This window comes from Lupinus angustifolius, chromosome LG07, assembly GCF_001865875.1.
Source record: "Lupinus angustifolius cultivar Tanjil chromosome LG07, LupAngTanjil_v1.0, whole genome shotgun sequence".
Lineage (NCBI taxonomy): Eukaryota > Viridiplantae > Streptophyta > Magnoliopsida > Fabales > Fabaceae > Lupinus > Lupinus angustifolius.
Genome location: NC_032015.1, coordinates 5,259,035 through 5,273,630, shown reverse-complemented (window position 1 = coordinate 5,273,630; position 14,596 = coordinate 5,259,035). Strand labels below are relative to the sequence as shown.

The following is a 14,596-nucleotide window of genomic DNA, read 5'->3' as shown; positions in this document are numbered from 1 at the left end:
CAGCAGTCATGGGAATTATATATGATGTATCAAAATTGTAAGATTTCTATCAAACCTATTATAAGTCATTGCCACAACTTAATAAGAATCACCTGAGATGAAACATGCTCTTGAATTCGCTGATCAAACAATCCAACACCATTCCAATGTCAAGAGTAAACCTATTTGTTTTTTCTTTTCTTTTTCAACGAAGCTACCATTTTATGCAACATCGAAATTTTCAAATCCTTTGTGTTTCAACTGTTCCCTCAATGATTCAAGCTCCAAATCGTTTTGCTTCAATCGTTGATTCAATGATTCGATCTCTTTCGAGGGGGTGTCACTATTTCCTAAAATAACTAATACCAGAACTACAATAACTAAAGATGGAAAAAATCAAACATCAAGTAGTTGAAATTAGGGATTGAGATTGAAAGAATCATATTTCCTAAAATTTGAAACAAAATTATAAAATTGAAAATGACATGTTATATACCTGTGAAGAAGCTTTGAGTGTTGATGGGAGAAGCTTTGAGAGTCAAAGTCGAAACCAAAATTATAAAATCATCAAATCAAGAATCAAAGTCGAAATCAAAATTGGAATTGGAAACTGGTACTAAAACTTGTTTAGATCTGAGAGCGGAAGAAACAAATTTCTGAATCGCATATTGAAAACCTAATTTAAGGATGAAATGCTTTATGGAATGAGAAACGAGAAAGAGAACGAAACAGAAGATGGAGAAGGAAGAAGGAGAAGGAGGAAGTAGAAAGAGGAAGGAGAAAGCAGCGAGTGAGAGAATGTAAAAATGATAAAATGAAAGCTGGAATCCAAACTTGTCTAAAATTGCTTATTTTTAATATTTTAACCACATCTTCTAAACCCGTGGCTACTGAAACATGGCTAAGATGCATTATTTTGGTAGTGCATGTTAGGAAAAGTTGAATGAATTTAGATGGAAATTTGCATGTTGTTTTTTAAAAGCAGAATGTGACTAAAAACTAACTCATAAACCTTGTTTTGTATATTTTGATTGTTGATGTGAAGTTGTTGTACACTCATATGATATTGAATATGTTATTATTTTTTTAAAATGTAATAGTTAGAAATAAATATTTTAAACATAATTTAAAATAAGTTGTAAAATTCCTGTTAAAGATTTTGGAAAACATCTTTATAAACGACATTTGTCGCTGTCTTTAATGATTTATCATCCTTGTCATGAATCAATATATTCAATCCTTTTTTGCTCTGTACTCTTGAAACAACTACATATAACTGACTATGACTAAATATTGGTCTAGGTAAATACAACCCCACACTCTCTAGTAATTGGCCTTGCGATTTGTTGATTGTCATAGCGTATGATACAATTATAAGGAACTATCTTCTGATAAGCATGAAAGGTCGTGGAGATTGGGATGGTGACATTGATAACCTAGGAATGTAAGTGATATTTCCAATGTTTTTTCCAGACATTATATTTGCCTCAAGTACATGGTTAGTCATCTTCGTAACCACCAACCTTGTACCGTTACATAACCTTTCAGATTGATCTAAATTCCTTAATAGCATAATTGGGGTCCTACTTTCAGCTTGATCTTATGATTTGGAAGTCGTGATGTTGAAAGTGAATTTAGAAATTCAGGAGTTAATATGTTGAATGCTTCATTGTCATTAGCATCAGACATATCAACTTCATCTGAACTCAAGTATTCTTTTTCATTGCCTGTATGTATACATTAGAATAGTTATTAATATAAATCTAATAAATTAATACATTTAACATAATGTGTCTGTTAAATAAAATTGAATACTTTACTTGGAATTTTCATCAGAATATATTCATTGATTTGATCAAGAATCTCAATTGTTGATGCAAGTATTGCTCTATATTGAAGAAATTGTTCACTCTTGTAATGTTCTTGTAAGTTTGGGTAGGTGCTATTGACTATCGCATCAATTGGGTTATCATAATCTACAATCAGAAGTTTATCTAGGATATCAATTTCAGCATAACCATCATTAAGGTTCAGATAATTTTCCATTTCCCATCTTTAGTATTCTTTCAGAAAATTGCTTGATATCTGATTCATTATCATGATTTTGTAAACGCATGTTCTTTGTAAGGGTTAAAACTGTACATTGATGTCAAAGATAAGAAGCATTAATTATTGCATGCACAATATCTGATCGACAACCTCTTGGAACTACAGGTAATATTTGTCTAAAGTCACCTCCAAATACTATAATCTTTCCTCCAAATAGAATTGAGCCATTAGTTGTTCCCGTGATGTTACAAAGACTTTTATCAACTGCTTCGAAGCAAAACTTATGTGACATTGGAGCTTCATCCCATATAATTAACTTTATTTGTTTCAATAATTCTGCAAGTTCAGTCCCTTAATGAATGTTGCAAATAGAGTTGTCAAAAGTTGCTATTGAAATTTTGAATTTAGAATGTGCTATCCTACCCCCAGGTTAGTAAAGAAGCTATACCACTTGAAGCCACAATCAATACAATATGCTTTTGAGATTTCAATAAATATGTTAGAGTATACCACATGTGCGTTTTTCTAGTTCCTCCATAATCATATAGAAAAAACATGCAACCTTCTTGACAGTTAACAACTTGCATTATAGTCTTGAATATTTTAAAATGAAACTGTCTGTTATCATCTTATTATTAGAAATAGATTTATTAGCACTAACATTAAATAAAGAATTTTGTAAGAAATTGGAAGTGCTTGTTAAAGAGTTGAAAAGAGTATGGAAGTTTCTCTTTAATTTATCTGTATCATAATTAAGTTCTTCATATATTAGTCTATTGTCTCTTTAAGTCATCTGTCTCTTGATATATTAATTAAACATGATTAACAATATTAAGAATATATATATATATTAATTTAATCGAGGTTAGAGTCGAGTTCGAGTTCAAAGCTTGATCTAATTGACATTTGGGATCAGGTCTATGGTTGAGTTTAGGTTAAAAATAACACAATCAATATTTAGAGTCAGATAAGGAACAATCCTTATCCGACTCAAAGTGGCATATGTTTGCCCCTACTTTCATCTTGTATTTCCATAACGGACTTTGATTTTTTCTTCTTTATTTTATTAATTTGTTGTTGGGGTGACTAGGTAACAAAATGATAACTAACTCAATCAAAAATCCCTTTCCCTTTGTATTTAAGCACCTTTTAAATTATATTGAGCAAATAATGAAACTTTATATTTGATTGTCTTATTCCAAGAATTATATTAGGTGGTAAAGATATAAGGATGAATGTCTAATTCAATTGTTCAAATTAAGTGATTTTTAACCTATTAACAAAACATAACATATTTAGTGATCATTAATTTTTTGGACTATGATATCATAGTTTCAATTTTTGTTGTGTGTATAAAAAAATACTTAATTATAATAGAAACAATCACTTTAATAATCTTTAGAGTCAAGATGATTAGTTTTAAGGTATCAATTGAAAAACATTTCTGGTGTAACAAAAAAATAACCAACTTGTTGGTGAATGAGGGATAAACCTTTACTTTGTACTTAACTAATAAAGATATGTTGTTGCCAAACATGTTTCAAAGTCCGTCCCAAACTAATCATAATATATCACAACACTTAAAAATTAAATATTTACGACTTTATCTATTTTTATTTTATTATGATTGATTCGGGACAGACTTAAAAACATGTTTAAGAACATGCTTGAGGACAAAGATCTCCATCCCTACTTGACATCCTAGGCCATGGAGAATAAGGCATGGCATCATATTTTAAAATGAATCCAACCTATAAAACCCTAAGGGAGGAGATACTGGAGTATAAGCAAAACCCAGGTCCACCAGTTTTTGTTGCCATGCCTATAAACCACATATGACACCTAATACATTTCTGGTACTTTATTTTTCTTAAATGCTTAGTAAGTTGTATTTAAAGCTGACTAAATGGATCAACTCCTTTAGTATTTGTCAAAATAAGTTTAATTAATTGCTAGGCATGAAAATTAGGTCTAAATATATCTCGTACCATTTTGATACGATATAATATAATAATGATCGATTCGTGACAAAACCATTTGTGTTTGCTTATATTTAACAATGGGTTCAATTAATGACGAGATTACTAAGTCAAATTCGAACATTTTTTGCCCAACTTATAAAGGCCTAAGTCTAAAATAGGCTATTACCCGAATTTGATTAAAACAGCCATTTTGATAACACTAGTTGTAATCTAATTCGCTTAAAGTCACCTTGTTACAAATAAGTTGGTGTTGATCTAATACCATCAACACGTGAGCATAGAGTAGTTGTATCAGCACCATACAGTCATTTATTGCGAAGTGTATTAATCATGCCAAACCTGTGTAGACATGCGATATTATTTACCAACTCCACGAGTTTTAGAGATATACCTTTAGATACTATTTACGAGTTTATTTTTGGATAATAATAAAGAAAAAAAAATTGAAAACTATGAAATACACTTATAATATAATTACTCATTAATAAACATTTAACCATTACAATAGATGGTTCAAATGGGATAAATCAAGTAGAAGAGCTTGAAACATATATACTGAATTGGATCACTAGCTTTATGTACATATAGAAAATAATTTAGAAGACTCTATCATATATTAGAAAGGTATTGTCATTTTTCTTTAGTATTCCAGATCTAAAATTTCATAATATTGAGTGCTTCTTTAATTATCCGCCAATCCATTCCCATCAAGGATTTGATGGTTAAGTAAAATTGAGATAATATTAGTTATTGGATTACCAAACAACTTTAATATTTATTTATTATTTTCTTAGATGGTTTTTTAATTGATAGTACTTTTTTCTTATCTTGCCTTAATTCATTATTTCAAATTTTCCTTCTTTAACCTGATTTAATTTCTTTAATCATTCAATATTCAATTCACGGTTACCGATTGGGATATGAAAATTTAATATATATAAATAGCAGATATTTACTCTCTTTTTTCATTCTGAATGCGGTAAATTTTTTACATAAAATGTCATTATAGTATTGGTATGTGAAAATTTAACTAAATAAATTAATACATTTTTTATAATCTGTTGAGTCTTGACAATTATTAAGTAACGCTTAAATATTTTAGTTTCATGCATGGTTTACATGATTTGATGACTTTTTTCTACGAGGAGAAGAAAGGCTCCATAGACTAGAAGACGATTAACTTGGGTCAAATTTTTATAAAGAATTTACATATGGCATTCATTATTTGGATAAATTTCATAATCAAATTTAATTTACAATGAATATGTCAATTGTTATTTGTAATTAATTCCAATATTTTGATGCATGAATTAAAATAGCTTTATGTTTTATTTTATTGATCAATAATAAGGAGTAGCACATGAAATAGAATGACACCTTATTAGTCAGACATATTTTAACACCAAATCTCATACAATCTATTGCTTCATGATTACTTTTGTTTTTTAAATACGCATGATTTGGTCACTTGATTATGCTAAAATATCACTTTTAGAATATTTATATATGGCTATTTTAAGTGTCATGAAGGAAATTCATATCAATTTTGGGCACTTATGGTGTAGTTGTGAAGGAAATTCATATAAATTTTGGGCTTTTATGGTGTAGTTATTCATACACAACTCTAAAGAATCTAGTGTGATTAATCTTGTTTAAGGACCTTAGACATTTTTGTGTCAATGGCAGGAGAATGAGGAGTAGAAAAGAATGAAATTGAAGAAATCTGCGTAAAAGGAGCTCTGGATCCCTAGCCCAAGCGACAATTGTGAATTCAAGGAAAAATGCTTAAATCACTGCTTGTCCCTCGCTCAAGCGAGGGGACTATCACTCAAGCGACAATTCCCACTTTTGGATGTCAAAGTTTATGTGTCTTTCTCGCCCAAGTGAGAGCACCTCACTCAAGTGAGAAAGACAGGTTCAAAACTCTGATTCTGTCGCTCAAGCGAGAGATCTGTCGCTCAAGCGAGAGATCTGTCGCTCAAGCTAGAAGATTTTTTAAGTGCTGAAATTTGCTCTCTCACTCGAGCGAGAGACCAGAAGTCTGGAACAAAAATAGGCGGTTACGAAAAGCAAAGGTGGGTTATCCAACCATTTTCCAAGGTTTTTCACACGATTTTAGACGGAGAAACACTATAGAGGAAGAGAGATGTCGTAGGAATGACTTTAGATTGAGAATTTCTTGTATTTCTCATGATCAGAGTGTTGTAATGGAAAGGATGAGTGGCTAGTTCTTCGTTGTTGGGATTTGAAATGTAATCTTCTTACCTTGTACTCCTAGATTCAATTCTAATGTAATTGTTATTTGATTTTGGGAAGTAATCTCGTTCTTAACCCATGAGTTTAATTAGCTACTGAATTCTTGTTCTTGGGTTCAAGTTTAATTGGAAAGTTAAATTTGACACCTGATTTGGATTATCTTCCTTCATACATCATTGTTTCAGGAATGAATAATGATATATGAATTGTTTTTACATTGTTTTTAATGCTAGTTAATCAGGTAATTAGCCAATGAATTGGTAATCGAGTGATTATCTAAGGATTTTACACTCAAGGAATTGATGTAAATGAATTACCGAAAATGTGCATCAAAATCAATAATTTCGTAAGTTGCATGAAATTGAATCTATGAATGTGAGAAGGGAAAGCTGATGAATTTTGATCCCAACTCTTTTAAATTCGCAATTAACCTTTTATTTTAATTTAACTTTGTTACAAAATCATTATCAAATTATCAAACAAATTCGTGTAAATAATTGTTCAACTAATTATTGTAGGAATTAGTGTAAATCTATTCTACTCCCTGAGGATGATATCACAGTATTTTACTGGATTTTATTATTGGACGATAGGGTGTGCTTGCCGTTCCATAAATATTTAATAGTGTACACGTTTATTAAATTCCCATTAGTGGCTGGCAACCTACATTATGTCAGGTAATTAATCGCCCATATAATTTAGGATAATGTCATTAGACAATGACCCTGATAAGAAATTCGATAAAGGTTTATTTCAGTAATTATATTATATAATATATGATTTATGACAAAGGATGGACGTTATTGTCATGGGGATAATAACTTGTGATACAGGAAGAGAACAAAACAAAACAAAAAAGAGAAAAAAAACATATCCCATTTGCATGCAAAAGAAAATAAAAAAAACACGGATGACTAAACATGTTTATTCACACTTTTCAATAAGTAGTTGTTATTATAATGTGAATAAACATTTTAAATTATATCGGCTATTATGAATTTCAAAGTATGATTTATATGATTAAGAGACATATACATTGAGAAAATTGGAAAATTTGAAGTGCACATAAGTGATAGGACTTGTACACTTAATAACTTAATATTATAGTTTGTTTTTATGGATATCAAATCCACATATATAATTTCATTGGATAAGCCTCATTATATCTCTTATTGTTTTAAACTTGCTTATTCCAAACAATCATCATTATTATTGTATGCACAAACAAAATGGGATCACATTTATTAAGAATCCTCCTAATCATAAAAAAAATGACAATCAAATTAATAATGATTGAGTGATATTGATTTTTTAACATGAATTAAGGAATTCCTTCAATACAATTTAAAATGGATTTTGTCATATAATTGATTGTAGGAGATTTAAAACTAGAGAAATACTAACTAATGCTTACATTAAGGATACTTGTTAAGGGGCAAAATAAGTGAGTTGATAAAAATGACATGTTTAACATTTTGAGGAGAGTTGATCTAGTATTCCAATGCATTCTTACTTGTTTGTCTTCCTTAATTGATACTATTAGGGAGCTGGTTACAAGTACCATTAATTTTAAAGTATTTTTATATTACTAATAAATAAATTTATTAAAAGGTTGTATCCCACATATTAACAAATATAATTGATATGTTTATTTGTATTAAACTTGTGTAATAGAAGTATTTTAGTAATTTATCATTTATTTTTTTATAATAATTATAAATATTCATCTCCAACTTATTATGTAGTTTTAAAAATAATGATCAATATTGTCTTAACCAATGTTTTAAAGCATTATTCTATATGTTCTTCATGAGGATGGGTGATAAAATATAAGAGGTAATTAAATGTTTGCCACCTAAATTATTTAACAAAAAATAAGCATATTATATTTAGTTAGAAGGGATTTTAAAAAAGTACATAGAATTGATAATCCCTAACTTCAAAGCTGCTTTATAACCATTTATCATTTTTCGGTTACTTTATTAGTTGGTTTTATAAACATGTTAGCTCATCTATTTTCAAACATTAGCTACTTTCTAATTCAATTAACTCGAGTATTGAACCACCTTTTTCCCCACTTGCAGAAAACAGCATAAATCATAATTTTTCTCCATATAAACGATACAAAAAATAATCAGAAATATAATCAGACAAAATTAGTAGATATTTAATATTTTCAACATATTGACAAGAGTTTGTTAAGAAAAGTTTTACTATCTATAATATTTCTAAGCTCAATCATGTTATTCTCCCTCGAGAATAATTTTGTCGACATAAAAATAAATAAAAAGATTTTAACCTAGAGAAACTAACTGCAAGAATCTGTATTTAAAAAAGTATCACTCTTACATTTAACTGAGATCACACCTTAGTAAAAATCATTAACCAATGTTATCACAATAACCACAAAGTTTGATGAGTAGAATCTTCTTTAGTAATAAATGAATAATAAGCCACGTCAAAAGTAAAAGAAATAATATGAATATTTTTATAATGAGTTGATAATCTTCTATCTATTGTCAGCTGTAAAAAATAAAAAATATATATATATACAATTAGTGTACATAACATATAATTATATGAATGATAAACTGTATATAAATTTTTTACATTCTTAATATATACATATATTTTTTTGTAAAGTTCTATAGTATGTGAGAAGTCTGATTCAAAAGAGTAGACCCCACAGACTATGGGGTGACAAGGTAATAATTGAGTTAAAGGATAGGGACGTGTCCGTAATTTGAAGGATCCCCACTCCTCCAGCACCGTTTAAATGTCACGGTAACGCGTATATATATTAATATATAAGTATTCTCTGCATTTCACTCTTCACAATAACACACTGAGAAGAAGAGATTCATCACTCCAGAATCTATCACCTTCTCATTCTTCAATTTCTTGTTCCAAAATTCTCGCTCTTCTTCTCTCTGGATCTGCATCCATATTGTAAGCTCTTCTCACCTTTTTACCCAAAGTCATTTCTGTGCAACGTGTTTATGATCCTGGTGATGCCCATTTCCGTTTCTGTGGTTTTTTGTGAGAAAATAATTTACTTTGTGGCAAATGAGTGTTTTTTATGATCTGGGTATAGCAACGTTTTTATAGATCTGTGGTGACTGTGAAGAAGATGGTTTTCACTGTTCACGTTGTTGTGTTCATTTTCATGAAAGCCAAATTTGTATTGGATTTGTAATACTGGGTTATTTATGTATGCTTGCATATGTTCAATGTATTTAGTAGGGTTTTTGAGGAATCATAGTATTATTGCCAATTTTTGATTGATTATAGTGTGTTTCATGTTTTGCTGTGTTTTAATTTTCACCCTTGATCTTGGAAGAGTATACTTCTTTCTAGAAGTTCATTGATGAATAATTCAAGCTCTAAGTGCTCTTTTTACTCTTTTCTCTCTCTCTCTCTTGATTAATTGTGAGTATTGGAGCTATAATTTCCATATGCTTCCTTTTCTCTTGTGTACCGATATCTCATCATTGATCTAGTTCTTGTTGCTTAATTTCTATTTTTAGGGTTCATTTATGTTTCTGGTTCTAAATTCTAATTGAGTAATATTGTTTTCATAGCAGAACTTGCCAGGTATGGGTTCATATACCCCAAAGAACATCCTTATTACTGGGGCAGCTGGATTTATTGCATCTCATGTTGCGAACCGGCTTGTTCGGAGCTACCCTGACTACAAAATTGTTGTCCTTGACAAACTTGATTACTGTTCTAATCTGAAGAATCTCATTCCTTCAAAATCATCTCCCAACTTCAAGTTTGTGAAGGGTGATATTGGTAGTGCTGATCTTGTCAACTACCTTCTCATCACCGAGTCCATCGACACTATAATGCACTTTGCTGCTCAAACCCATGTTGACAACTCGTTTGGTAATAGTTTCGAGTTCACCAAGAACAACATCTATGGTACTCATGTCCTATTAGAAGCCTGCAAGGTAACTGGCCAGATCAGGAGGTTCATTCATGTGAGCACTGACGAGGTCTATGGGGAGACCGATGAGGATGCTGTTGTCGGAAACCATGAGGCTTCTCAACTTCTTCCCACAAATCCTTACTCTGCAACAAAAGCTGGGGCGGAAATGCTTGTCATGGCATATGGTAGGTCATATGGGTTACCCGTTATTACAACTCGTGGAAACAATGTTTACGGGCCCAACCAGTTCCCTGAGAAGTTAATTCCAAAGTTCATCCTCCTGGCGATGCAAGGAAAGAATCTTCCAATTCATGGGGATGGTTCTAATGTGAGGAGTTATTTATATTGCGAAGATGTTGCAGAGGCTTTTGAAGTTATCCTTCACAAGGGAGAGGTTGGTCATGTTTACAATATCGGGACAAAGAAGGAAAGGAGAGTTGTTGATGTGGCCAAAGATATATGCACACTTTTCAAAACAGACCCAGAAACTAGTATAAAATTTGTAGAGAACAGACCATTCAATGACCAGAGATACTTTCTCGATGATCAAAAGCTGAAGATCTTGGGTTGGTCTGAGAAGACCACTTGGGAAGAGGGCTTGAAGAAAACCATGGACTGGTATGCACAGAATCCTGATTGGTGGGGTGATGTAACCGGTGCACTGCTTCCTCATCCAAGGATGCTGATGATGCCTAGTGGGCTAGAGAGACACTTTGAAGGATCTGATGATGAAAAACCTGCATCCGTTGTCTCAAGTAGTACTCGAATGGTGGCCCCATCAACCAAGAACACTGGCGCACAGCAGAAATCTCCTTTTAAGTTCTTGCTCTATGGTAGAACTGGGTGGATTGGTGGTTTGCTAGGGAAATTGTGTGAAAAGCAAGGGATTCCATACGAATATGGAAAAGGTCGTCTTGAGGATCGCCCCTCACTTATCGCTGATCTTCGGAATGTGAAGCCAACCCATGTTTTTAATGCTGCAGGAGTTACTGGCAGACCCAATGTTGATTGGTGTGAATCTCATAAAACAGAAACCATCCGCACCAACGTTGCCGGCACTCTAACATTGGCTGATGTGTGCAGAGAGCGAGGGATCTTGGTGCTTAATTATGCTACTGGATGTATATTTGAGTATGATGCAGCACATCCAGAGGGCTCCGGAATTGGTTATAAGGAGGAAGACAAACCCAATTTCATTGGCTCTTTCTATTCCAAAACTAAAGCTATGGTAAGTTTTCTTACTTGATATGGTTGTCATTCCCTTTTAATTATGAAATATCTCTAATAATAACTTATTTTTTAAATTTTAATCAGGTTGAGGAGCTCTTGAGAGAATATGATAATGTATGCACCCTCAGGGTTCGTATGCCGATTTCATCCGACCTGAAGAACCCACGCAACTTCATTACAAAGATTTCGCGTTATAACAAGGTAGTTAACATCCCCAACAGCATGACTATTTTGGATGAACTTCTACCTATATCAATTGAAATGGCAAAGAGGAACTTGAAGGGCATCTGGAACTTCACAAATCCTGGGGTTGTGAGCCATAATGAGATCCTTGAGATGTATAGGGATTACATTGACCCGAACTTCAAGTGGACTAACTTTACACTTGAAGAGCAAGCCAAAGTTATAGTTGCTCCTAGAAGCAACAATGAATTGGATGCATCTAAATTGAAGAAAGAGTTCCCAGAATTGCTTTCCATCAAGGAATCACTTATCAAGTATGTCTTTGAGCCAAACAAGAAATAAGAAATTCCATGCTTCGGACATTGCAATTTATGTGTTGGTGATACATTGACAACTCATTGTTCAGTTGTTTGTTCCATTTAGTTACTGTGAGTAGAAAGTGTGAGGTATTACAATTGTGTTAGGAGTGTTTCCTAAGCTTTCATTTCTAAAGCTTTATTCATGTTTGTGGTGTCCTTTGGTGTTAGAAGAATTAGATAGGCATTTTGGCTATCTCAAAGTTTGTGGTGGGAAAGTTCTAAATCATGTAAGTTTGTATTCTTTTGTTATCTATAATGAAAATTTAAAATAAGAGATTTTAATTTTTGATATTATTGAATGTACTTGGATACTTATCTGCAATGTTGAATGAAAATTTTGAAATAAGAGAAGCTACTTATCATTATTAAAACTAAAAGATGTGTTGATGTTAATTTAATAATCGGAAAGCTATTTTTGTTTGCGATTTCCAGTTGCTTAGGTTTGCTCCTAAACTGCTTTATTAGGATGTAGAGTTACATACTTGTATATTCATATCACAACAACATATGTTGATCTAGTGGTGCAACTATGCAAGGCCCCGCTAGATTCTTAGAATGTTAAATGTTTTATTCTTATGAACGATACTTGTTAGAAAGAACATACATAAATCTGAAAGTGATTACGAAGGGGTACTCTTGATAATAAGTAGCACAATCCTCAAGCATTCTTTTATCAATTTTGGTTGACAAAGGTTAGGGGACTGGATCATGAGTTCTTGTTCTAACTTAAATATATTTCCCTTCACTCTGAAAATGAGAAAGTAACTATCACAAGTTATCCTTTTATGTTATTGTGATCTTTCTTTTTCTCCTTGTAGCTAATAGTGATGAGTAAGGACTTAATGTAGAGGTAATTACATATTTTTCACTTGTTTTTAATGTTAAAAGTGTGATTTCATTATAATCAAAAGGATATATGTATAATTGAAAGTTACATTTTTCCTTACTTTTTGAAGCACTTATCTCTTCATTAATGGAGAGGATCCTAACTCAGTAGTGATATATCCTGGACAAGGTTACCTTCGATTGGTGGAGGCACCAATGTACCGATTTTTTAGTAAAATAAATGCTACTTACAAGTATAAAATTAATATTGAAGTAGTGGGGTCAAACATAACATCAATACAAAATATAGGTATAAAATTAGCAACTAACTTCTTATAATAGTAAAATTTCCAATTAAGCACCTTACTATGTTCTAAGAGGATATATGTGTTTTTGAACAAATAGTTTATCAACTTTTAATATGGAAAGTAATATAAACACGTTTTTTATGTTCAATGGTATTGCCGTGAGGGTCTTCTAATTTTCTAAATTTTCTTCAAGGATACACAAACACAGCTTTAACTAACTGACTCGAGGGGACTAGAACATTTGAAATCTCACTTTTATTTAAAGAATTTACCACGTTATACTTATAGAAAAATATATTTGCTCATAAGTAAGAGATTTATACAATATTATTGTATCATTCATTATTTATATTTAATCATTATTGATTTTTCACAACAATTAATAAAAGTGGCAGTAATAAATATTATACTCTTATAATTATTTACCTAATTTTATTAAAAATAAATGTGTAATAAGGAGGTGTTCCATTAGTTTGTATTTAACTGCATATATTATTAATTCACCTTGGAAGGCAAGTGAAAAACAAGACATTCATGTATAAGAGGATGCATAAACATATTATGTCCCTTGAGTTACTGTACATATTCACTTTTTTTTAAAACAAAACTGTTAAACTTGGTTAATTCTAACAATGGATATGCTTGTTGCAGGATTATCAATGACTCAACAAGCAAGGATCATGATCAACATGGCTTGAGCATGAAACATGAGGAAGTTGGCTTGGCTGGAATCATAGCAATGTGCCATGAACCAGATAAGGCAAGGAATATGCCTGACCAAGACAGAGTGCACCAATTGGCTCTGTCTCGGTCAGGAAGCATGCACCAGGAGCACATGCGCCAGCCTCGGTCAGAATGGATGCACCAGGTGCATATGTGCCAGTCTCGGAGCCTGCATCAGATGCGTATGGGCAATGAGCACCAGTTGGCCCTGTCTCAGTCAGGACAGGCCTCGGTGCACCAGATAGCCCTGTCTCGGTCAGGACAGGCCTTGGGGCACCAGTTGGCCTTGGCGCACCAACTGGCCTTGGCGCACCAGTTATTGTCTCAGTCAGGCAAGTCTCAGTCAGGCAAAGGCATGGTGCATCAAAACAACCATGGCAACACTCACTCAAATCAGATTCATCATCACAATGAATCAANATGAATCAAATAGATACAAAGTCACTTGGATCAATCATAAGACTTCATATCTACATAAATTAAAGGCTTATAATGTGTTCTTTTATTATTATTTAGGAAGTCAACAATTTCTTGTTATACAAGCTATTTCTCTTAGCTTTGTAATTAGCTTAATAATTCTGGTTTTGTATATTCTGTTTTTCTGTTTTAGATAGTAGTTTAGTTTGTTAGGTTTGTTATTTTCAAAGGATATATATATGGATCCTTGCTTTGTAATTCAAAGTACCTTTTGATAATCAATAAGAGTATATTCATTGAGTTTTTCATCTTTTTGCTTCTTCCTTTTCAATCAAGAAGAGTCTTTGATCTTTA

At 32.0% G+C, this 14,596-nt stretch overlaps 1 protein-coding gene across 3 annotated transcripts; it reads left to right on the top strand.

The window, feature by feature from the left end:
- Positions 9,070–12,256, top strand: LOC109351958 (trifunctional UDP-glucose 4,6-dehydratase/UDP-4-keto-6-deoxy-D-glucose 3,5-epimerase/UDP-4-keto-L-rhamnose-reductase RHM1-like). 3 transcript variants are annotated; one of them, XM_019593686.1, is made up of 3 exons: positions 9,070–9,215; positions 9,848–11,425; positions 11,512–12,256. In XM_019593686.1, exons 2-3 carry the CDS (start codon positions 9,863–9,865, stop codon positions 11,950–11,952), a joined length of 2,004 nt encoding a protein of 667 aa, XP_019449231.1. In that variant the 5' UTR covers positions 9,070–9,215; positions 9,848–9,862; the 3' UTR covers positions 11,953–12,256. The 3 variants fall into 3 exon arrangements, with proteins under 3 accessions (XP_019449231.1, XP_019449234.1, XP_019449233.1); XM_019593689.1 differs by having other exon boundaries at positions 9,105–9,169; XM_019593688.1 differs by having other exon boundaries at positions 9,123–9,215; positions 9,851–11,425.

What these genes read in the sequence shown, in the direction of transcription:
- LOC109351958 (XM_019593686.1), top strand. Translation starts at nt 9,863, where the DNA reads ATGGGTTCATATACCCCAAAGAACATCCTTATTACTGGGGCAGCTGGA. An exon ending in ATTCCAAAACTAAAGCTATG is followed by an intron (nt 11,426 to 11,511) that starts GTAAGTTTTCTT and finishes AATTTTAATCAG; the next exon opens with GTTGAGGAGCTCTTGAGAGA.